General features: G+C 47.5%; 1 protein-coding gene across 2 annotated transcripts in view; it reads right to left on the bottom strand.

Moving 5' to 3' along the window:
- The window catches only part of cnot3b (CCR4-NOT transcription complex, subunit 3b), a 30,871-nt gene that overhangs the window by 5,980 nt on the left and 1,480 nt on the right, over nucleotides 1-23,411 (bottom strand). The window contains exons 3-15 of one of the 2 annotated variants that reach the window (XM_056582487.1): nucleotides 23,087-23,154; nucleotides 20,957-21,031; nucleotides 20,704-20,793; nucleotides 19,140-19,268; nucleotides 18,903-18,998; nucleotides 16,012-16,140; nucleotides 14,416-14,506; nucleotides 13,592-13,722; nucleotides 12,885-12,941; nucleotides 9,724-10,555; nucleotides 8,355-8,460; nucleotides 7,659-7,806; nucleotides 7,079-7,175 (exon numbers count right to left, since the gene is read on the bottom strand). In XM_056582487.1, the coding sequence (XP_056438462.1) occupies nucleotides 7,079-7,175; nucleotides 7,659-7,806; nucleotides 8,355-8,460; nucleotides 9,724-10,555; nucleotides 12,885-12,941; nucleotides 13,592-13,722; nucleotides 14,416-14,506; nucleotides 16,012-16,140; nucleotides 18,903-18,998; nucleotides 19,140-19,268; nucleotides 20,704-20,793; nucleotides 20,957-21,031; nucleotides 23,087-23,154 (2,049 nt within the window). Of the gene's footprint in view, nucleotides 1-7,078; nucleotides 7,176-7,658; nucleotides 7,807-8,354; nucleotides 8,461-9,723; nucleotides 10,556-12,884; nucleotides 12,942-13,591; nucleotides 13,723-14,415; nucleotides 14,507-16,011; nucleotides 16,652-18,902; nucleotides 18,999-19,139; nucleotides 19,269-20,703; nucleotides 20,794-20,956; nucleotides 21,032-23,086; nucleotides 23,155-23,411 lie in introns of those variants that run through there. The other variant, XM_056582486.1, reaches the window with a different exon arrangement.

The following is a 23,411-nucleotide window of genomic DNA, read 5'->3' as shown; positions in this document are numbered from 1 at the left end:
GATGGCAGTGGCCGACGTTTATCTGTTGTATCATATTCCGTATAGGCCGCACTATAAGGCGCACTTAAAAGCCTTTCATTTTCTCAAAAAACGACAGTGCGCCTTATAGTCCGGAGCGCCTTATATGGCGAACACACGAGCACTTAGAAGGCGAACACACGTTCACCAAGACAGGGAGACAGCGCCGGGCGACTTACGCCACTATCTGCCAATCGTGGATGCCTGGGCTGATATATCAGTCTCAACTGTGGTCCGAGCTTTCACCAAGGCAGGAATAATCACTGAACTGCCAGGCAACAGCAGCGACACAGACTCGGATAATGACGAGAGGGAGCCGGGCATGTTGGATGCCGTACTCGCCCAACTGTTCAACTCGGACACTGAAGAAGAATTCGAGGGAATGAACTGAAAAAGTGAGCTTTACGCGTTATACGTAACTGAACAATGTTGAGGTATGCACTAACGTTTGAATTAGCGGTATCAGACTGTTTCTTTTACGCGTTTACAACTGAACAAGGCTGGGAGATATTGTTAATATGCACATTAACGTTTGAACATCGTTACCATGAGGGTTAACAGAGTTGTCAGAACGCTTAATAAAGTTTGACTTTATCTGACTGTTTTGTTGACATTCCCTTTAGCACAGCTCGGTCTAGTCGATGCATAACGCAACCCCAGTCAAACGTTTGACTATAGTATCTTCTATTCTATGCGCCTTATAATCCGGTGTGCCATAGAGATGAAAACAGTTCTAAAATTCATCCTTATAATCCGGTGCGCCTTATAGTGCGGAAAATACGGTACATTTTGCGCTGGCTAAATGTTGTGTTGGTTATTTGCGGTCTGAATTGCAGTTTCGGAGAAGATGCAACAGGTTGTAGGCTACCAATAGTACCACCCATAACAGCCGCTGGCTGGACGCGCCTCTGGCATGATGACGGAAGCGGGCGGTTGCCGCGTGCACGTGTGTTTTGTTTACAAATAAAAGTGAAAGAAGATGTCGGTTGTGTGGGAGTATTTCACTGTCTGGAGAAAGATCAGCCATAAGCAGTTTGTTGTTTTTTTGGGCTATGCAAGTACTGAACCCGTCTCATTGAGTAGGCAGTGGTATAGTAGGGATGGGCAACGATTGTCAAATAGTCGAATAGTCTGAGTCACGTAGAAAATCTAATAATGAATGTTGAATCGTTATTTATTGCACGGCTCTTTTTGATGCTGTTGAACGCTCCGTTCACTTGCATGGACCTTCACAACTTCCGGTGGTTCATAATTTTTTGATAATTCACCGTTGCTAAGCATATAATGACCGCTTTCAAGGAAAGTGTTTTTTTTTTTTTTCTGTGGTATCACTCCGCAAGTAGTCCGGTCAACCCCAGCGTCCTCTGTTGCTAAGCGACGTCAACGTCTTTGACAGACTATTTCCCAGCTGATCAACACTACGAATGCTGGTAACAAATACATTTTAAAAATACACCGTGTAAAGTTACTTCATGGCCATAGTTTCCATTTTTTTAAGACGTGTCTAGTTCACCGTCATGTAGGCTGTGTTCAGTAAAATAAATAGCGATCTGTTTTCGGAGCATGCAGGCCTATCTGCCTAAGCCCACGTATAAATAATACTGATGTTGAATGTTGATGGCGCAGTGGTTGAAATAAACAGATTGATTTCATACAAATCATAAAAGCCGCTCCCGGTGTCATTGTGTGAGCGTGTATACGAAGTGCGTGCGTGCGTGGGGGGTTAGGGTTTGTTTCCCTGGGACAAAAGGGGGAATAAATAACAACGACAACAACAAAAAAACATCGGTATCGGCTATCGGCCAAATTGTTATTTTAAAGATCGGTATCGGCCCAGAATTTCACAACCGGTGCATCCCTAGTTTAGATACATCATATATACATCACGTGTAGATCACGCATACATCATACACCATGTACACATCATATATACACATCATGTACATATCATACATACACATCATGTACATATCATACATACACCATGGACATATCATACATACACCATGGACATATCATTTTTACACCATGTACATATACACATCATGTACATATCATACATACACCATGGACATATCATATGTACACACCATGTACATATCATATATACACACCATGTACATATCATATATACACACCATGGACATATCATATATACACCATGTACATATACACATCATGTACATATCATGCATACACCATGGACATATCATATATACACATCATGTACATATCATACATACACCATGGACATATCATATATACACACCATGTACATATCATACATACACCATGTACATATCATATATACACCATGGACATATCATATATACACCATGTACACATCATATATACACATCATGTACATATCATACATACACCATGGACATATCATATATACACCATGGACATATCATACATACACCATGGACATATCATATATACACACCATGTACATATCATACATACACCATGTACATATCATACATACACCATGGACATATCATATACACACCATGTACATATCATATATACACACCATGTACATATCATACATACACCATGTACATATCATACATGCACCATGGACATATCATATACACACCATGTACATATCATATCATCATGTACATATCATACATGCACACCATGTACATATCATATATACACCATGTACACATCATATCATCATGTACATATCATACATACACCATGGACATATCATACATACACCATGGACATATCATATATACACCATGGACATATCATATATACACCATGGACATATCATATATACACACTAGGGATGGGCAAAATGATTCTTTTCCGGGAACTAGTTCTTTCAGTTCAGTTCACTATAACGATTTGTTTATTTGATTCGTTCGTTTTGATTCGTTCGTTACGTCAGATTACATCTTAAAAAAAATTAAAAAAACTTTTTTTTATAATTTTTTTTTTTTTTTAAATTGGTCGTGGGTCCGGATAGGACCGTCAAGACCGCAGTCCGCCATTTGGAGATGCCTGCTATATAGTATGTCGGACGTCCCACCAATATTTATACCACTTCAGGGGTTGACGCTAACGGTTGCCCGCTTGCCCGGGGCAAGTAAAAAAAATGTTTGGGCAAGTTGAGATTTTTTCTGGTTGCCCGAACGGGCAAGTGGATTTTGGGTGGATGTTAATATAAAAGCTATTTATTCAAATGTTTTTAGAAACTGCAGAACAACCTATTGTTCCGCAAAACCACACAATATAGAAGTATTTGCAATTGATCAGCGCGCTGTCTTCTCTTCTCTCGGAAAGCGAGTTAACAGACACGCATCGCTTCAGTGCGAATATAGCCCCGCCTTCTGTCACTCACTCGCAGTGCGGTCTCTGGCAGTGATTCGCTAAAGGTTAGCCAACACAGCTAGCATCTCAAGTGCAGCACCTCCGCGAACGGTTTAGGTATAAGTTAAATGGAGTAGTGATGGAGGAGTGCAGTTTGGAAGTACTTTGGATTGAGGCAAATTATCAAGGAAAGTCAAGAACACGGTTTTGTGTTTCATAACTGTGCACATGCGCACAGCAATAGCGATCTTTTTCACGAAATTGGACCCTCACAAACTACTGTATATATTACATGAAAGCTGAGCCTCCACTTATTCCAACAGTCCAAACCATATCATTCTGTGACTAAAACTCGCAAATAACAACTTAAGAAGAAACGTCCCCTTTTCTTTTAACAACCAAAAATGAAGTATTACCTTTGTGATTTTTGTCCACAAAGTTGATTCTGATCGAATAAAACCGCCATAAACAGATTATCCAGTATCTGGGCCAAATTTTGCAACTTAACATGGTGTTTTCAATCAATGAATAAGAGAAGGTTTCTTAGGAAATAGGTAAATTGCCTTCAATCAGAAAACATATTCTTCAGCGCAATCTAGTGGCCATATATTTATTTGCGAGTGTTTGGCTTGGTGCATTCGATTGCCCTGAACTTTAAATAGAGGTGTCAAGTGTCAAAATTGTAAGATATCTACCTTATTTGTGTCTCATAGTAAGACAGCGCTCCCAACTGTTAACGACCAACTGATACTGATAATTATTTCAGGTGGAAATGTTATCTTCCACTTATGCTGTGTTCCATGGCTTTATTCACTTTAACCAAGCATTATCCCCATTGAATATTTCACTTGCACAACAATCTTTCTTTTGGCCCAAAGATGACATTATCGCCCTTGCAGTTGTGGAGATATAATCTCTTTACTTTGGGTATGTTCTTTCCTGAAAAAAACGTTTCCCCTGATATCGAAAATGGTATAGAATATCGATCTTTTTCCAGGAATAGTGTTGAAGTTAGAAAATCCAGTATCGTGACTGACAACCTACTAGAAACGCGATTGTGATTATTCAGTTAGAGCTACAAGAAACTTGAAAGTTAAAAAAGACATATCTTTGCTACTACCTCTGACATTTAGTTATGTACATTTGCATCAAATCATGCAGGTCTACATATAACTTGGCGATAGCTTGCAACTGTGGACTGAAATCACTTCATGGCACGATGTGACCGCTCGATAAATAAGTAAACGAAGAGAAGTTTGTTATTTTTTAAACACATGTGTGGAAGCTAACATTCAGCTTCAGTCTGAGCTAGGATGATTTTTCTGAGCCCCCCCAAAACCAGGCCGGGTGCCTGGCAAAAAGAGGCCCGTTCACGATTCTGATTATTATTTGGGCAAGTGAACATTACATTCGGGCAAGTTGAACCTGACCTGTACTTGCCCGATGGGCAAGTGCTTTTGAAACCTTAGTGTCAACCCCTGCACTTGCTTACTCTCTATATTTCATTCATGGTTTTACATTTATAATTTTATTTTACTTTACATTTAATTCTTCATTGTTCAGGCATTACAGAACTTGCATGGTCATAAATAAAAAATACGAACTGCAGTTTAATTTCTTTGTTTGTTCTTAAATTGACGTAGAATGGAGCAAAGACTCCTGGGATTGGGAAATGCGTTTATCCAATAAACAGATGGAGGTCAAGTCTATTTTCGAAAAAATGTAGGGGGATATATGAGTCGAATGGTATGACCCAAGATACGTCAGACAGAGAAAGCGCGCATATTCGACGGTACCGCCTTGTCATTGGTTTACCCAGGTGCCATTCCAACACCATTGCTACCATTGCAACGTCACGACGCACCACGTTGACTTTGATTTGCGTCGTTGCTAGGCAAAAGTTTAATGTAATTCTTGACTTGTCAATAAAATTTGCTAAAAAAAAAAAAAAAAAAAGTTCGAACGTTAGTTGCCGCACTCGAATGTTCTCCTTTTTTTGAAAAATTCGAATTTTATTCGAATAGCGAAGTTCGTTTTGACAGCCCTATATCATATATACACACCATGTACATATCATATATACACACCATGTACATATCATATATACACCATGGACATATCATATATACACCATGTTTATATCACACATATATCATATATACATCATGGACATGTCATCTATACATCACGTACATATCATATATACATCACGTACATATCATATATACATCATGTTCATATCACACATATATCATATATACACCATGTACATATAATTTATACACATGTACATATCATATGTACATCATGTGTATATAATATGTACATCATGTGTATCACGTTGTGTGAGGTCATCAAGTGTTTGACAGTCCTCAGTTGGTCTGAACTCAGTTCTCATTATTTATGAAATATATATTTATTGATATATATATATATATATATATATATATATATTACCAGTGTTATATATTTATTGATGTATATATATTACCAGTGTTATTGATGTATATATTTATTGATGTATATATATTACCAGTGTTATATATATTTATTTATGCATATATATTACCATTGTTATTGATGTATATATATTTATTGCTGTATATATATATTAACAGTGTTATTGATGCATATATATTTATTGCTGTATATATATTACCAGTGTTATTGATGTATATATATTTAGTGATGTATATATATTACCAGTGTTATTGCTGTCTATATATTACCAGTGTTAGTGATGTATATATATTTATTGCTGTATATATATATATATATATTTAAGGCTATATGTACATTACCAGTGTTGAGGTGGAGGGAGGACAGGTCTGTCTCGATCCCAGAGCATGATGTACAGAACATACATGTGTATTGATCTACAGATCATACATGTGTATTGATGTACAGATCATACATGTGTATTGATGTACAGATCATACATGTGTATTGATGTACAGATCAGACATGTGCATTGATGTACAGATCATACATGTGTATTGATGTACAGATCATACATGTGTATTGATGTGCAGATCATACATGTGTATTGAAGTACAGATCATACATGTGTATTGATGTACAGATCATACATGTGTATTGATGTACAGATCATAGATGTGTATTGATGTACAGATCATACATGTGTATTGATGTACAGATCATACATGTGTATTGATCTACAGATCATACATGTGTATTGATGTACAGATCATACATGTGTATTGATGTACAGATCATACATGTGTATTGATCTACAGATCATACATGTGTATTGATGTACAGATCATACATGTGTATTGATGTACAGATCATACATGTGTATTGATGTACAGATCATACATGTGTATTGATCTACAGATCATACATGTGTATTGATGTACAGATCATACATGTGTATTGATGTACAGATCATACATGTGTATTGATGTAAGATCATACATGTGTATTGATGTACAGATCATACATGTGTATTGAAGTACAGATCATACATGTGTATTGATGTACACATCATACATGTGTATTGATGTACAGATCAAACATGTGTATTGATGTAAGATCATACATGTGTATTGATGTAAGATCATACATGTGTATTGATGTACAGATCATACATGTGTATTGATGTACACATCATACATGTGTATTGATGTACACATCATACATGTTTATTGATGTACACATCATACATGTGTATTGATGTACACATCATACATGTGTATTGATGTATTACCCGTGTTGAGGTGGAGGGAGGACATGTCCGTCTCGATCCCAGAGCTGAGGGCCGCCTGATGGGCCATGGTCTTCAGACTGCTCATCGACTCCTGGGGCTGCAGAACACAGTGCATGATGGGTAACGTAGTTCAGACCAGTGTGCCCTGTAGTACAGTCTCTTTATGGGGCAACTACCATCTAGAGGTTTGAACCCACATTACACAAGAAGGCAACAGCTCTATTCATCTCTTGTGCTGCAGCAGTCTTCCCCAAACTAGATTTATTTAACGTTATAAAACAGTATAAAATGAAGTACGGTACACAGGTTGGTTCAGGGTTAGTTCAGGGTTGACGGTGGGTCCAGGGTCTGTGAACCCTGGACTAGACGAGGCTGTACCCCCGATGGGTCCCGGCGGGTCCTGGGATGTTGGCCCCCAACAATATAATATTAAATAGTTATTTGATCATCAGGGTGTTTTGAAGTGGAGGAGAAGGAAAATGTTTGGCGATATAACGTTGGGTGGTTCCTGGGTCTCGGGGTCTGGTCCCAGGGGGCTCACCTTGATGATGTCAGAGGCCTGGGGGAGGAGGTGGCTCACCTTGATGATGTCAGAGGCCTGGGGGTAGGACAGGGGCCCGTTGAGAAGGGGGCTGCTGCCAGACGAGTGCGCCTCCGTGTAGCAGAGAGGAGACGCAGAGCAGGAGGCCAGGGTGAGGGACCCCAAGAGGCTGGGGCCGCTGTCCTTACTGAGGAGGAGGAGGGAGGAAGAGGAAGAGGAGGAGGAAGAACAGGAGGAGGAAGAGCAGGAAGAAGGAGGAGGAGGTGGAGGAGGAAGAGGAGGAAGAGGAGGAGGAGGAAGAGGAGGAGGAGGAAGAGCAAGAGCAGGAGGAGGAAGAGCAGGAGAAGGAGGAGGAGGAGGAAGAAGAGGGGGAGAGGAGGAGGAGGAGCAGGAGGAAGAGGGGGAGAGGAGGAGGAGGTGGAGGAGGAAGAAGAGGGGGAGAGGAGGAGGAAGAAGAAGAGGGGGAGAGGAGGAGGAGGAGCAGGAGGAGGAGGAGGAAGAAGAAGAGGGGGAAAAGGAGGAGGAGGAGGAAGAGGAGGAAAAGGAGGAGGAGGAGGAGGAAGAGGAGGAGGAAGAAGAGCAGGAGGAAGAGGAAGAGGAGGAGGAGGAGGAGGAGGAGGAGACAAGAGAAGAGGGTGGAGAGGATTCTTCTGACCGATGGCTTATTTCCATGTGCGAGGCGATAACCGTAGACTTAATGCTGATTGATACGAATACACTGAACCAAACACTCACAGCTGATTGGCTGTGGAGGTCAAACAGGAAGGCTGGCTGCTCTGTGATTGGCTGGCACTGGTGAGGACAGAGTCCTGCGTGCTGTCTGACACCACGGCACTGTAACCTAGGCGGGAGATAGAACCGATACCATGGTGATCATAGACATTGTGGTCATAAATCTAAAGTAGGGTAATGTAAACTAGGGTCAAATGGTGCAAGTATTATGAAGCACATATAGTGTAAAGTATTGTTAAAAACATGTTGTGTAAAGTACTCTAAAGTACGTGCAGTGTAAAGTATTGTAAAGTACATGTAGTGTAAACAATTATAAAGTACATGTAGCGTCAAGTACTCTAGAGTAAAGTACACGACAGTATGTGTAGTGCAAAGTACTGTAAGACACTCTAGAGTACGTGTAGGGTAAAGAATTGTACAGTACTCTAGAGTAGGTGTAATGTAAAGTACACTAGAGTATGTGTAGGGTAAAGTATTGTAAAGAACTCTAGAGTAGGTGTAATGTAAAGTACTCTAGAGTACGTGTAGGGTAAAGTACTCTAGAGTATGTGTAGGGTAAAGTACACTAGAGTACGTGTAGGGTAAAGTACTCTAGAGTACGTGTAGGGTAAAGTATTGTAAAGTACTCTAGAGTAGGTGTAATGTAAAGTACTCTAGAGTATGTGTAGGGTAAAGTGCTCTAGACTAGTACGTGTAGGGTAAAGTATTTTAAAGTACTCTAGAGTAGGGGTAATGTAAAGTACTCTAGAGTACGTGTAGGGTAAAGAACTCTAGAGTACGTGCAATGTAAAGTATTGTAAAGTACTCTAGAGTAGGTGTAATGTAAAGTAGGGATCGACCGATATATCGGTCGGCCGATATTATCGGCCGATATTCGCGTTTTTTACGTGTATCGGTACCGATACGCGGCTGATTTTCGCCGATTTTTTTTTTTACTTGTTCTACCTCACCTGTTTTTAATATTTGTTAAATATTGTTCATCTACTTGTTCTTACTTGTTCTACCTCACCTGTTTTTAATATTTGTTAAAAATTGTTCATCTACTTGTTCTTACTTGTTCTACTTCACCTGTTTTTACTATTTGTTAAATATTGTTTTTTATATTGAAGTTCAAGAAATGTTTCTTTAAAAAAATAAATAATAATAATCGGCTCAAGAAAATCGGTATCGGCGTATCGGCTAAGGCTGATGAAAAAATATCGGTATCGGTCCTAAAAAAACGGTATCGGTCGATCCCTAATGTAAAGTACTCTAGAGTATGTGTAGGGTAAAGTGCTCTAGATTACGTGTAGGGTAAAGTATTGTATTACGTGTAGGGTAAAGTATTGTAAAGTACTCTAGAGTAGGTGTAATGTAAAGTATTGTAAAGTACCTCCGTTCTGTTTCTGCCGGCTGGGTGGTCGATTGGAGAGCAGAGAGCTGCCTGTGACTCCGCCCACTGCGCTGCCCACAGCTCCGCCCCCTCCGCTGCCGATGACCCCCACGCCGCCCCCGGGGGCCAGGCTCCCCATGGAGGAGCCGGCCTGCCCCCCCAGCGGGCCGGACCCCAGGCCCAGCAGCCCGCCGCCCCCGCCCGGCGAGGTCCCCAGCAGCCCCCCCGTGGTGGAGGTGGGGCCCCCCACCGTGATGCTGCAGCCGCCCCCCGCCGCCCCCGGGGCCGAGGAGACCCCGCCCAGCAGGCCCCCGCCCACCGGGCCCGAGGCGGCGGCGGCCTGGGCGTAGGGCGCCGGCGTGGAGCCCGAGATGAGGCCCGCCATGCCGCCCGACGACACGGGGCTGCTGGCGTCGCCGCGGCCCGGCCCGGAGCCCTTCCCCAGGCCCATGCCCAAACTGAGCCCCAGGCTGTTGGTGGGCATGGAGGCCGGCGAGGCCTGGGGCTGGGTGATGGCGTTGGGGGGAGAGGCGGAGGCGGCGGAGGAGCCGGGGTGGTGGAGGCCGGAGGAGGTGGAGGCGGAGGAGGGGTTCTTGGGCAGGTGGTGCTGCTGCGTGGAGGGGTGGGGCGGCTGCTGCGTGGCGTTGCTGTAGCTGCTGGCCAGGCTGCTGGACAGAAGGCCGCCCATGCTGCCCAACAGGGTGTTGCCCCCCCCGGCCCCCGCCAGGGAGACCAGCGAGGAGGAGGCGGGGCCCGAGGCGGAGGACGAGGACGAGGAGGACGAGGAGGACGAGGAGAACGAGGAGGACGGGTTGCCGTTCTTCACAGGAGACTGGAAGGAGAGGGAGAGAGTTACAGGTCAGAGTGGAGTCAGACCGGTCCAAACCGGTTGGACCGGGCCGCCCCACCAGATGGGTTCCCCTAAACCGTAGTTGATGATGTCACTACGTCCGTCACATGTGCAGGTCAAAGGTTAAAAGACTGGGCATGGCATTGAACCCAGAACCTGGAGCTGGGCCCCATCTCCCCCACCAGTACACTACACTACTGTACAGTACACGACACCACACTACTGTACAGTACACTACACCACACTACTGTACAGTACACTACAGTACACTACACCACACTACTGTACAGTACACTACACCACACTACTGTACACTACACTACAGTACACTACACCACACTACTGTACACTACACTACAGTACACTACACCACACTACTGTACACTACACTACACCACACTACTGTACAGTACACTACACCACACTACTGTACAGTACACCACACTACTGTACACTACACCACACTACTGTACACTACACTACACCACACTACTGTACAGTACACCACTACTGTACAGTACACCACTACTGTACAGTACACCACTACTGTACAGTACACCACACTACTGTACAGTACACTACACCACACTACTGTACAGTACACTACACCACACTACTGTACAGTACACTACAGTACACTACACCACACTACTGTACACTACACTACACCACACTACTGTACACTACACTACACCACACTACTGTACAGTACACTACACCACACTACTGTACACTACACTACACCACACTACACTACTGTACAGTACACTACACCACACTACTGTACAGTACACTACACCACACTACTGTACACTACACCACACTACTGTACACTACACCACACTACTGTACAGTACACCACACTACTGTACAGTACACCACACTACTGTACAGTGCACTACTGTACAGTACACTACACCACACTACTGTACAGTACACCACTACTGTACAGGACACCACTACTGTACAGGACACCACTACTGTACAGGACACTACACCACACTACTGTACAGGACACTACACCACACTACTGTACAGTACACTACACCACACTACTGTAAAGTACACCACTACTGTACAGGACACTACACCACACTACTGTACAGGACACTACACTACACCACTGTACAGGACACTACACTACACCACACTACTGTACAGTACACCACACTACTGTACAGTACACCACACTACTGTACAGTACACTACTACTGTACAGGACACTACACCACACTACTGTACAGTACACTACACCACACTACTGTACAGTACACCACACTACTGTACAGTACACCACTACTGTACAGTACACCACTACTGTACAGTACACCACTACTGTACAGTACACCACTACACCACACTACTGTACAGTACACTACACCACACTACTGTACAGTACAGTACACCACACTACTGTAAAGTACACCACTACTGTACAGTACACCACTACTGTACAGTACACCACTACTGTACAGTACACTACACCACACTACTGTACAGTACACCACTACTGTACAGTACACCACACTACTGTACAGTACACCACACTACTGTACAGTACACCACACTACTGTACAGTACACAGTACATTTTATTTATACATGTATTTTATTTATATGTGTATATATGTATGTATGTGTGTGTATGTGTGTATATATATATATTTATATATTGCTGATACTGATTTATTTATTTATTTATTTTTTTTTTTTTTTGTTTTTATAGAACTGTGCAACTGGAGGAGGACTTCCCCAAACAAAATTTCGTTGTCTTGTACAATGACAATAAAGATTATTCTATTCTATTCACTACACCACACTACTGTACACTACACCACACTACTGTACAGTACACTACACCACACTACTGTACACTACACACACACACACACCACACTACTGTACAGTACACTACACCACACTACTGTACACTACACCACACTACTGTACAGTACACTACACCACACTACTGTACACTACACACACACCACACTACTGTACAGTACACTACACCACACTACTGTACACTACACACACCACACTACTGTACAGTACACTACACCACACTACTGTACACTACACACACCACACTACTGTACAGTACACTACACCACACTACTGTACAGTACACTACACCATTCTACTGTTCAGGACACAACACACCACACTGCTGTACAGTACACTACACCACACTACTGTACAGTACCCAGTCTCCCACAGCCCCTCCCCCTCACCCCTCCTCTCCTCTCCCTCCTCTCCTCCCCCCCCTCCCCCCCTCCCCCTAGTAGACCCACCCTCCCCCTCCCCCTCACCTGGCTGACCTCGCTGTCTGTAGAGCGGCCTCTCTTCTTGTCGTCCTCCGAGTTCTCCTGCAGGGGGAGGACACAGGTTAGGGGGTACAGGGGTTAGGGGGTACAGGGGTTAGGGGGTACAGTACAGGGGTTAGGGGGCACAGGGGTTAGGGGGTACAGGGGTTAGGGGGTACAGGGGTTAGGGGATACAGGGGTTAGGAAGTACAGGGGTGAGGGGGTACTGGGGTGACTGAGTCTCTACTTTACTCCTCACGGATGCTAGCACACGATAAGAATACTGTGTTTTAGCATGTTTTAGCTCTGTGGGCTAGGCTAGCATAGCATGTTTTAGCACGTATCAGCGTACATTAGCAGATAGTAACATGTTTCAGATGTTTAAACCAGATGCTACTTTAGCGTAGCATGTGTTAGCAGGTATCAGCGTGCAGTGGCAGACACTAACATGGACCAGCTGTTGAGCGTAGCATGTGTTAGCAGGTAGCATGTGTTAGCAGGTAGCATGTGTTAGCAGGTAGCATGTGTTAGCAGGTAGCATGTGTTAGCAGGTAGCATGCGTTAGCAGGTAGCATGTGTTAGCAGGTAGCATGTGCTAGCAGGTAGCATGTGTTAGCAGGTAGCACGTGTTAGCAGGTAGCATGTGTTAGCAGGTAGCACGTGTTAGCAGGTAGCATGTGTTAGCAGGTGTGCTAGGCGGAGGCTGTGCTCACCGTGGTGCAGGTGGCCGGGGAGGGCGGCGTGGGGGAGGAGGAGGTGGTGGAGGTCGGCGTGCTGCTCGAGTGCTGCAGGATCTCGTCCTCCAGGGTGGTGCCGGGGGGGGAGGTGGCCAGCAGGGCGGTGGCTGGAGGGGGGGGGGGGTACAAGAGCTTTCAGTCCCTGGTCTCCATCAACACTATCCAACCCACTATCCATCACTGTCTGCAGTTCTCTCTGTCTGTGGTTCTCTCTGTCTGTGGTTCTCTCTGTCTGTGGTTCTCTCTGTCTGCGGTTCTCTCTGTCTGCGGTTCTCTCTGTCTGCGGTTCTCTCCGTCTGCGGTTCTCTCCGTCTGCGGTTCTCTCCGTCTGCGGTTCTCTCCGTCTGCGGTTCTCTCCGTCTGCGGTTCTCTCCGTCTGCGGTTCTCCGTCTGCGGTTCTCCGTCTGCGGTTCTCCGTCTGCGGTTCTCTCTGTCTGCGGTTCTCTCTGTCTGCGGTTCTCTCTGTCTGCGGTTCTCTCTGTCTGCGGTTCTCTCTGTCTGCGGTTCTCTCTGTCTGCGGTTCTCTCTGTCTGCGGTTCTCTCTGTCTGCGGTTCTCTCTGTCTGCGGTTCTCTCTGTCTGCGGTTCTCTCTGTCTGCGGTTCTCTCTGTCTGCGGTTCTCCCTGTCTGCGGTTCTCCCTGTCTGCGGTTCTCTCTGTCTGCGGTTCTCTCTGTCTGCGGTTCTGTCTGCGGTTCTGTCTGTGGTTCTGTCTGCGGTTCTGTCTGCGGTTCTGTCTGCGGTTCTGTCTGCGGTTCTGTCTGCGGTTCTGTCTGCGGTTCTGTCTGCGGTTCAGTACTCACGGATCTCGTCCAGGTCCAGGTCGTCGTACAGGAACTCGTTCTCCTCAAAGTCCGGGTCCTGGGAGGAGTCCAGGTAGTACTCCACGTCGTCCTGCAGAACCCCGTTCAGAACACGTTAGAACCTTCATCACAGAACCACAGAACCTTCACACTAGAGCTCCAGGACCGGAGAGCATGAGGTTAGAACCTTCACCACAGAACCTACAGCCCCCCCCCCCCCCCCCCGGAGGACTGGGACCTGGAGGGGGTCTGACCGGTGGGGGGGTCCGGGGGTCTGACCCCTGGGGGGGATAGTGCTGGGGAGGACCCCTGGGGGGGGTAGTGCTGAACGATCTATCGTTTTCGACCGAAAATCGCGATCTCAAGCATTACGATTTTGGGATCGTCAAAGCTGCGTTTTTTTTTTTTTTTTTTTATATAATTTTTTTTTTGTTTGTTTTTTACAAAAGTGCAATTATTTTGATGCTGATGAGCCATTGAAGCAAGTTTACTTAAGAAAGAGGGCTCCCTTTTTATTTGACTTTTTTGGTTGTTGTTTCTTAGGTACTTGAATAAACAGTCTTGCATTTGAAATCTGTTGCCAGCAGTTTTCATTATTGCAATACCTTAATGGAATTCATTGGTTATATTAATTTATACTGAAACTTGATTTAAAGAAAATAAATCGTGGTTGAAATCGAAACCGCAATCTCTACCAGAAAAATCGCAATTTCAATTTTTTCTTAAAATCGTTCAGCCCTAGTGCTGGGGGGTCCGGGGGTCTGACCCCTGGGGGGATAGTGCTGGGGAGGCCCGGGGGGTCTGACCGGTGGGGGGATAGTGCTGGGGAGGACCCCTGGGGGGGGTAGTGCTGGGGGGGTCTGGGGGTCTGACCCCTGGGGGGGTAGTGCTGTGGGGGCCCGGGGGGTCTGACCGGTGGGGGGGTCTGGGGGTCTGACCCCTGGGGTGGGTAGTGCTGGGGGGGTCTGGGGGTCTGACCCCTGGGGGGGGTAGTGCTGGGGGGGGTCTGACCCCTGGTGGGGGGGGGTAGTGCTGGGGGGGCCCGGGGGGCTGACCCCTGGGGGGGGTAGAGCTGGGGGGGCCCGGGGGTCTGACCCCTGGTGGGGGGGGGGGGGGGTAGTGCTGGGGGGCCCGGGGGTCTGACCCCTGGTGGGGGCGGTAGTGCTGGGGGGCCCGGGGGTCTGACCCCTGGGGGTAGGAGTGCTGGGGGGCCCGGGGGTCTGACCCCTGGGGGGGTAGTGCTGGGGGGCCCGGGGGTCTGACCCCTGGGGGGGGGGGGGGGTAGGAGTGCTGGGGGGCCCGGGGGTCTGACCCCGGGGGGGAGGAGTGCGGGGGGGCCCGGGGGTCTGACCCCTGGGGGGGTAGTGCTGGGGGGGCCCGGGGGTCTGACCCCTGGGGGGGTAGTGCTGGGGGGCCCGGGGGTCTGACCCCTGGGGGGGGAGGGGGAAGGAGTGCTGGGGGGCCCGGGGGTCTGACCCCTGGGGGGGGGGGGGGGAGTGCTGGGGGGCCCGGGGGTCTGACCCCTGGGGGGGGCGGTAGTGCTGGGGGGCCCGGGGGTCTGACCCCTGGGGGTAGGAGTGCTGGGGGGGCGGTCACCTTGATCTTCCGGATGGAGTCCACCTGGATGGAGTGGTTGTCCAGCATGCGCAGGATGGTTTCCAGCATGCGGATGTGGTAGCGGTGCTTCTCCACAAACTGCTTCAGCTCCTCGATGCGCTCCTGCTGCTGCAAGGGGAGAGGCAGGTGGTCACATGCTTCAGGTGTAAGGCCGTATGCTAGTTTAGCATAGCATGGGTTAGCACGAATCAGCGTGCAGTAGCAGGTAGTAACATGCTTCAGGTGTAAAGCCATATGCTAGGTTAGCATAGCATGGGTTAGCACGCATCAGCGTTTATTAGCAGGTAGTATCATGCATCAGGTGTAGAGCCATATGCTAGGTTGGCATAGCATGGGTTAGCACGTATCAGCGTGCATTAGCAGGAAGTAACATGCATCAGGTGTAAAACCATATGCTAGGTTAGCATAGCATTTATTAGCACGTATCAGCGTCCATTAGCAGGTAGTAACATGTATCAGATGTATAACCATATGCTAGGTTAGCATAGCATTTTCTAGCACGTATCAGCGTGCATTAGCAGGTAGTAACATGTATCAGGTTTCAAAACCATATGCTAGGTTAGCATAGCAATTGTTAGCACGTATCAGCGTGCATTGGCAGTTAGTATCAGGTATCAGATGTATAAACCATATGCTACCGGCTAAGGTCCATGGAAGGTGACGGGTGATGATGATGGAGGCGGTGATGTGTTTATGAGGAGAGGGAGAGAGAGAGGAAAAGCAGTTTAGAAGTCTCTCTTAACTCAGTCGTAAGCCAGACTGCTTGAGTATGTTTTCATTCATTCATTCATTCATTCATTCATTCATTTATTCATTCATTCACTCACTTCTGGCACTTAAAGGTCCCATGGCATGCTACTTTATGGATGCTTCTACATAGGCGTTAGTGGGCCCCTAATACAGTAATTGAACACGTTCAAGAAATTCAGCCTTGGTGCAGAATTACAGCCACTACGAGCCAGTCCCACGATGAGCTCTCCACAGACGTGCCGTTTTTAGAGGCGGGTTAAGGAGGAGGGTGGGGGTGTGGCCCTGAGCAGCTTGCGACTACGGTACCATGCGCTCTGTTTACAGCGGATGTATCACAATGGCGAGGTGCACACAGCCTTTAGCCGTGTTCTGTAAATATTCTAGAACACTCTGGGTGCTCCGGCAGGAGTCCTGGAGCTCTCTATATAAATAATAGCATATTATATATCGATAACTATAGATAATAGTCATTATCACGGCAAAAAGCTGTGTGCGCCTCCAGATATCAAGAATATCAAACGACTGTGTTGGGTTCTCCGACTCCTCTGGTTCTTCCACATCAATCTGAAGTCACAGACTGAACCGCGACACGGAGAAAGGATGGTTGCAGTTCGCAGACTCCCGTTACTTTCACAACTAGACTTGTAGTGGGGGTTCAACAATCCCTTTCTCCTCCATGGCGCGGTTCAATCTGGACTTCAGAGTCAAAGCCAAAGTTCCTTTCCCCAAAATCCCTCTCCGAGTGCCGAGTTAACCATGGCCGAGTTAACCCGCACAACGAGTCTCGTTGTGGAAGTAGCAGAGACAGAGAACCCCACCCAGTCTAGTCTTTTCACCAAATGGGAGCTTGACACAAGCTTGCATTATTGTATTGCGTGTTACGCGCCATAACACCAACAGCAGAACGGTTATCCAAACAACAAAGAAGTGTACAACATAGGGCTCGACAGTATGGACTAAAATGTAGATCATGGTATGATTTGAGGCATAGACGGTAACGGTAGTACATCACGGTATGTTAATTGTATCTTCTAATTTCGATTTAAATGCTTCTGAAGGGGTGGATTTCTTTCTCCACTTGCTTGCAGACCTCCCCGTATAGTTTTGGCAGCGCAATTTGGCTGAAGTGTGTGCGGGCATGTAACGCGTACCTGGGATCGCTGTCAAGTCTGTCCCTGGGAAAGGTAACGTTGCGCCGATTTGAAAAAGGAACTATGTTTCGTTACCATATATTCAGTAGTTGCGAGTAACTTTACATTTTACATGCAAAAGTTGTAACGTTACTGTATTAACGTGCTTTACTTGGTAACGCGTTACACAGAACACTAACGCGTAGCACAGAACATGTCTACCGGTCACTCCGGTAACGTCAAAATCCATACCGTAACGCGAATTTCACACCGGTGTACTTTCTATACCGTTTATACCGTACACCCCTAGTACAACACATGCTATACAGTGCACACACACACACACACACACACACACACACACACACACACACACACACACACACACACACACACACACACACACACACACACACACACACACACACACACACACACACACACACACACACCTCATTGGGGGGCCAAATTCTCTAGGCGGGCAAAGAAGAGAAAGAGGAGGTCACCTGGCCCCAATTCCAAATCTAAAGTTCTGAGCTTTGTTTTTTCGACGGCGGGGCAGGATACCTTGTTCTCGTTTTACAACGCAATTTCTAGCCACCGGGGGACCATAGACAGGCTAGGGATACTCATATTATTGTTAGAAAACCTCATAAAGTGACATTTTCATGCCATGTGACCTTTAATGTACAAACGTATTGTATGTTGTACATCCTGGCACTTAAAAACAGTACTTAGCATGGTGTAGCATCTTACCCTAGCTGTCTCTGTTGTGTACGGGGAATGGGTTAACCTAGTGATGGTTAGTGCTTTAGTGGGCTAACCTAGTGATGTGATGGTGAGTGCTGGGCCCTTGGTTCTATGAACATCCTTAGTGTACCCACAGAGGTATATTGATGTTTCTCTTCTCCTGGCTGATCTCATATTGTAGGTGGCTCTGGATAAAGGCTCTGCTGAACGTAGCTCCTCCTCTCTCATGCGTTTCCTCACCTCCTTCTCGCCCTTCTTCTTGCGTGTCTGGACGGAGAGCGACTCCACCTCGCTCTCGTACTGGTCCACCTGCATGTTCAGCGTGTCGATGGTGTTCTGAGGAGGAGGAGGAGAGACACAAGCGGTCAAGGTTCATCCTCGGTACCCGGCTGGGGTGAGCGTGCTCACCGGTTCCTGACCACTCCCCTGGCCACGCCCCTGAAATAGGCTACGAGGCTACGAGGCTACGAGGCTCACCGTCAGCCAGGTGCCGACCTCCTCCTTCTCCTTCTGGGCGGGGTCCACCTTCTGGGCGAGCCCCAGGCCTTCCTTGGAGTAGGCCTTCGTCTTGGTCTCACGCTCCACCACCTTGAAGCGCTCCATCTGCTGCTCAGACAGACAGACAGACAGACAGACAGACAGACAGACAGACAGACAGACAGACGAGCCCACAGGAAGAGAGCGACAGACAGACAGACAGACAGACAGACAGACAGACAGACAGACAGACAGACAGACAGACGAGCCAACAGGAAGAGACAGACAGACAGACAGACAGACAGACAAGCCCACAGGAAGAGACAGACAGACAGACAGACAGACAGACGAGCCCACAGGAAGAGAGCGACAGACAGACAGACAGACAGACAGACAGACAGACAGACAGACAGACGGACAGACGGACAGACGGACAGACGGACAGAGGGACAGACAGACAGACAGACAGACAGACAGACGAGCCCACAGGAAGAGAGCGACAGACAGACAGACAGACAGACAGACAGACAGACAGACAGACGGACAGAGGGACAGAGGGACAGACAGACAGACAGACAGACAGACAGACAGACAGACAGACAGACAGACAGACAGACAGACAGAGGGACAGAGGGACAGAGGGACAGACAGACAGACAGACAGACAGACAGACAGACAGACAGACAGAGGAACAGAGGGACAGACAGACAGACAGACAGACAGACAGACAGACAGACAGACAGACGGACAGACGGACAGACAGAGGGACAGACGGACAGACAGACGGACAGACAGAGGGACAGACAGACAGACAGACAGAGGGACAGACAGACAGACAGACGGACAGAGGGACAGACAGACAGAGGGACAGAGGGACATATTGAGGGACACAGAAGGTTTCAGTGTTCAACTCATTTTGTGGCAGAACTCTAACACTCTTTAACAAACAAAATGTTAGACAATGATTAACTATTCATTCTCAGACAACACTTAATAGCAGAGTTTGGTGTTTAACAATAACCGTATAATAACAATAACTTTACAACCTAGCAGATAACCTCATGTCTGTCTGTCTGTCTGTCTGTCCCACACTCAGCGTTTAGAACCTCACGTCTGTCTGTCTGTCTGTCTGTCTGTCCCCCACTCAGCGTTTAGAACCTCACGTCTGTCTGTCTGTCTGTCTGTCCCCCACTCAGCGTTTAGAACCTCACGTCTGTCTGTCTGTCCTCCATTCAGCGTTTAGAACCTCACGTCTGTCTGTCTGTCTGTCCTCCATTCAGCGTTTAGAACCTCACGTCTGTCTGTCTGTCTGTCTGTCTGTCCCCCACTCAGTGTTTAGAACCTCACGTCTGTCTGTCTGTCTGTCTGTCTGTCCCCCACTCAGCGTTTAGAACCTCACGTCTGTCTGTCTGTCTGTCTGTCCCCCACTCAGCGTTTAGAACCTCACGTCTGTCTGTCTGTCTGTCCCCCACTCAGCGTTTAGAACCTCACGTCTGTCTGTCTGTCTGTCTGTCCCCCACTCAGCGTTTAGAACCTCACGTCTGTCTGTCTGTCCTCTACTCACCGTTTCTATGAGTTTGCGGTTCTCGACGAGCTGCCGTTTGTCTTTGATCTCGTTGGATGCGACCCACGTCTTGATCTGGTCCCGCAGTCGCTGAGAGAGAAAACGAGAGAGAACGAGTTAATCAACCCTGCACTGCAAAAACATGCGTTGTTCCGTCATGGTTGTGAGCACAGCTTGTCTGTCGATCTGTCTGGACGATCTTTTGCTGACCACAATGATATTTAATAGGTGCAATTAATGCACACGCACACACCTGTAGTTTCTTGATCTCCTTCTTGAGGTCTGCTTCATATTTCTCCTTCTGGTTGGCGTTTGCGGCGTTGTGCAGCTGTTGGGAGAGTGTGTGTCAGCAGAGCACCAGCACAGACCACCACAGCGGACTGGGAGGAAGGCTGACACTGGGAGACCACCACAGCGGACTGGGAGGAAGGCTGACACTGGGAGAGCACCACAGAGGACTGGGAGGAAGGCTGACACTGGGAGACCACCACAGCGGACTGGGAGGAAGGCTGACACTGGGAGACCACCATAGAGGACTGGGAGGAAGGCTGACACTGGGAGACCACCACAGAGGACTGGGAGGAAGGCTGACACTGGGACACCCACCACAGCAGACTGGGAGGAAGGCTGACACTGGGAGAGCCCCACAGCAGACTGGGAGGAAGGCTGACACTGGGAGACCACCACAGCGGACTGGGAGGAAGGCTGACACTGGGAGACCACCACAGCGGACTGGGAGGAAGGCTGACACTGGGAGAGCACCACAGAGGACTGGGAGGAAGGCTGACACTGGGACCCTCAACAACATCTGGACCATTGGTCACAGATCACAGACTGGGCCCTCCCAATCAGAGTAGGAAGTGCTGTTAAGGACAGAGTGGGCCCCCAATACAGACTCGTATGCCGCGTTTCCACTGCAGGGTGCGGTACGGTTCGGTTCGCCTCAGTCCGGTAGGGAGGGGGCGATATAGCCCAGCTCAGTTCCGAGGTGGCGTTTCCACCACCGACAGTACCCTTTATGGTAGGCCGGATGTTGATCGCCGCGGCAGCTAGGTAAACATCGTAAACAACGTCTTCCTCCCCAAGAATGCAGAGGAACGTCTCCACCTCCTTGTTCGCCCAAGCAAGCGTTTTACGCGACATGTTAATTGTAAAGAATAATACCTCGAGGCTAATGTTTGTTTGTTTTAACCCCACGTTGCCCGGAAGTGATGATTCTGTCGACCAATCAACGGAGGGGTTGTGTAGCTCAAATTTCAGGGACCCTTTCAGGCGTCTCGTCTCGTTTTCAGTACCCCAAAGGAGGAGTACTGAAAACGAGGCCAAAACGGGTACAGCTAAGTCCGGGTCACGCCCACTTTTGGCGGTGGAAACGCAAACCGTACCGCACCTTTGCGAACCGATCCGTTCCGCACCTTGCAGTGGAAATGCGGCAATAGGGGCCCCCAATACAGACTCATAGGGCCCCTACTGCGCCCCCTGAAGAGTTAGTCATTAATACAGACTCACAGGGCCCCCTGAAGAGATAGTCATTAATACACAGACTCATAGGGGCCCCTGAAGAGTTAGTCATTAATACAGACTCATAGGGGCCCCTGAAGAGTTAGTCATTAATACACAGACTCATAGGGGCCCCTGAAGAGTTAGTCATTAATACACAGACTCATAGGGGCCCCTGAAGAGTTAGTCATTAATACACAGACTCATAGGGGCCCCTGAAGAGTTAGTCATTAATACAGACTCATAGGGGCTCCTGAAGAGTTAGTCATTAATACAGACTCATAGGGGCCCCTGAAGAGTTAGTCATTAATACACAGACTCATAGGGGCCCCTGAAGAGTTAGTCATTAATACACAGACTCATAGGGGCCCTTTGGAGAGTAAGTCATTAATACACAGACTCATAGGGGCCCCTGAAGAGTTAGTCATTAATACACAGACTCATAGGGGCCCTTTGGAGAGTTAGTCATTAATACACAGACTCATAGGGGCCCTTTGGAGAGCCTTTAAGGTGTGTGGAGCTCTCTTGTAGAAGCAGACGCACACGGCCTGCAGTACGGGGCCGCTGCCCTGACGGGAGTGCGATAATTCAGCACGTGCGCACGTACACATCGGCACTGTGCACACCTCCAGCCCAACATCATCATCAAAGTGCCACACACAGACACACACACACACACACACACACACACACACACGTTAAGGGGACCTCAGAGGGCCGTGTGGGAACAGGAAGTGAGCGGGCACTAGATCAAACACACGCTGACTGACAGGTGTCAACACAACATGACAGAGTGCTGGCGGGGACCAGAGCAGTACTCTCATCCACACGGGGGTTGCCCTGAGCAACGGGATGAGTTTACCTCGACGCGACCTCCGCGTACCTTCAGCCAGATGTCTTCAAACTGCTCCACCCCCTCCGCTACCTTTTTCAAACATCGATCTATTTCACCTGTCGGGCGAGAGAGGGAGACACGGTTAAAAACATCAACACACTGACCTCCACCACACACACACACACACACACACACACACACACACACACACGAGAAGAGGAGTGGAGACAGGACCAACGGGAAGAGGTCAGAGGAGAGGAGGAGAGAAAGAGGAGAGGAGGAGGAGAAGAGGAGGAGAGGAGGAAGTAGAGAGGAGAGGAGGAGGAGAGGAGGAGGTAGAGAGGAGGAGAGGAGGTAGAGAGGACACCAACAT

This window comes from Gadus chalcogrammus, chromosome 22, assembly GCF_026213295.1.
Source record: "Gadus chalcogrammus isolate NIFS_2021 chromosome 22, NIFS_Gcha_1.0, whole genome shotgun sequence".
NCBI classification, from domain to species: domain Eukaryota; kingdom Metazoa; phylum Chordata; class Actinopteri; order Gadiformes; family Gadidae; genus Gadus; species Gadus chalcogrammus.
The sequence above is the reverse complement of the archived record's forward strand: the minus strand, read 5'-3'. Positions and strand labels throughout refer to the sequence as shown.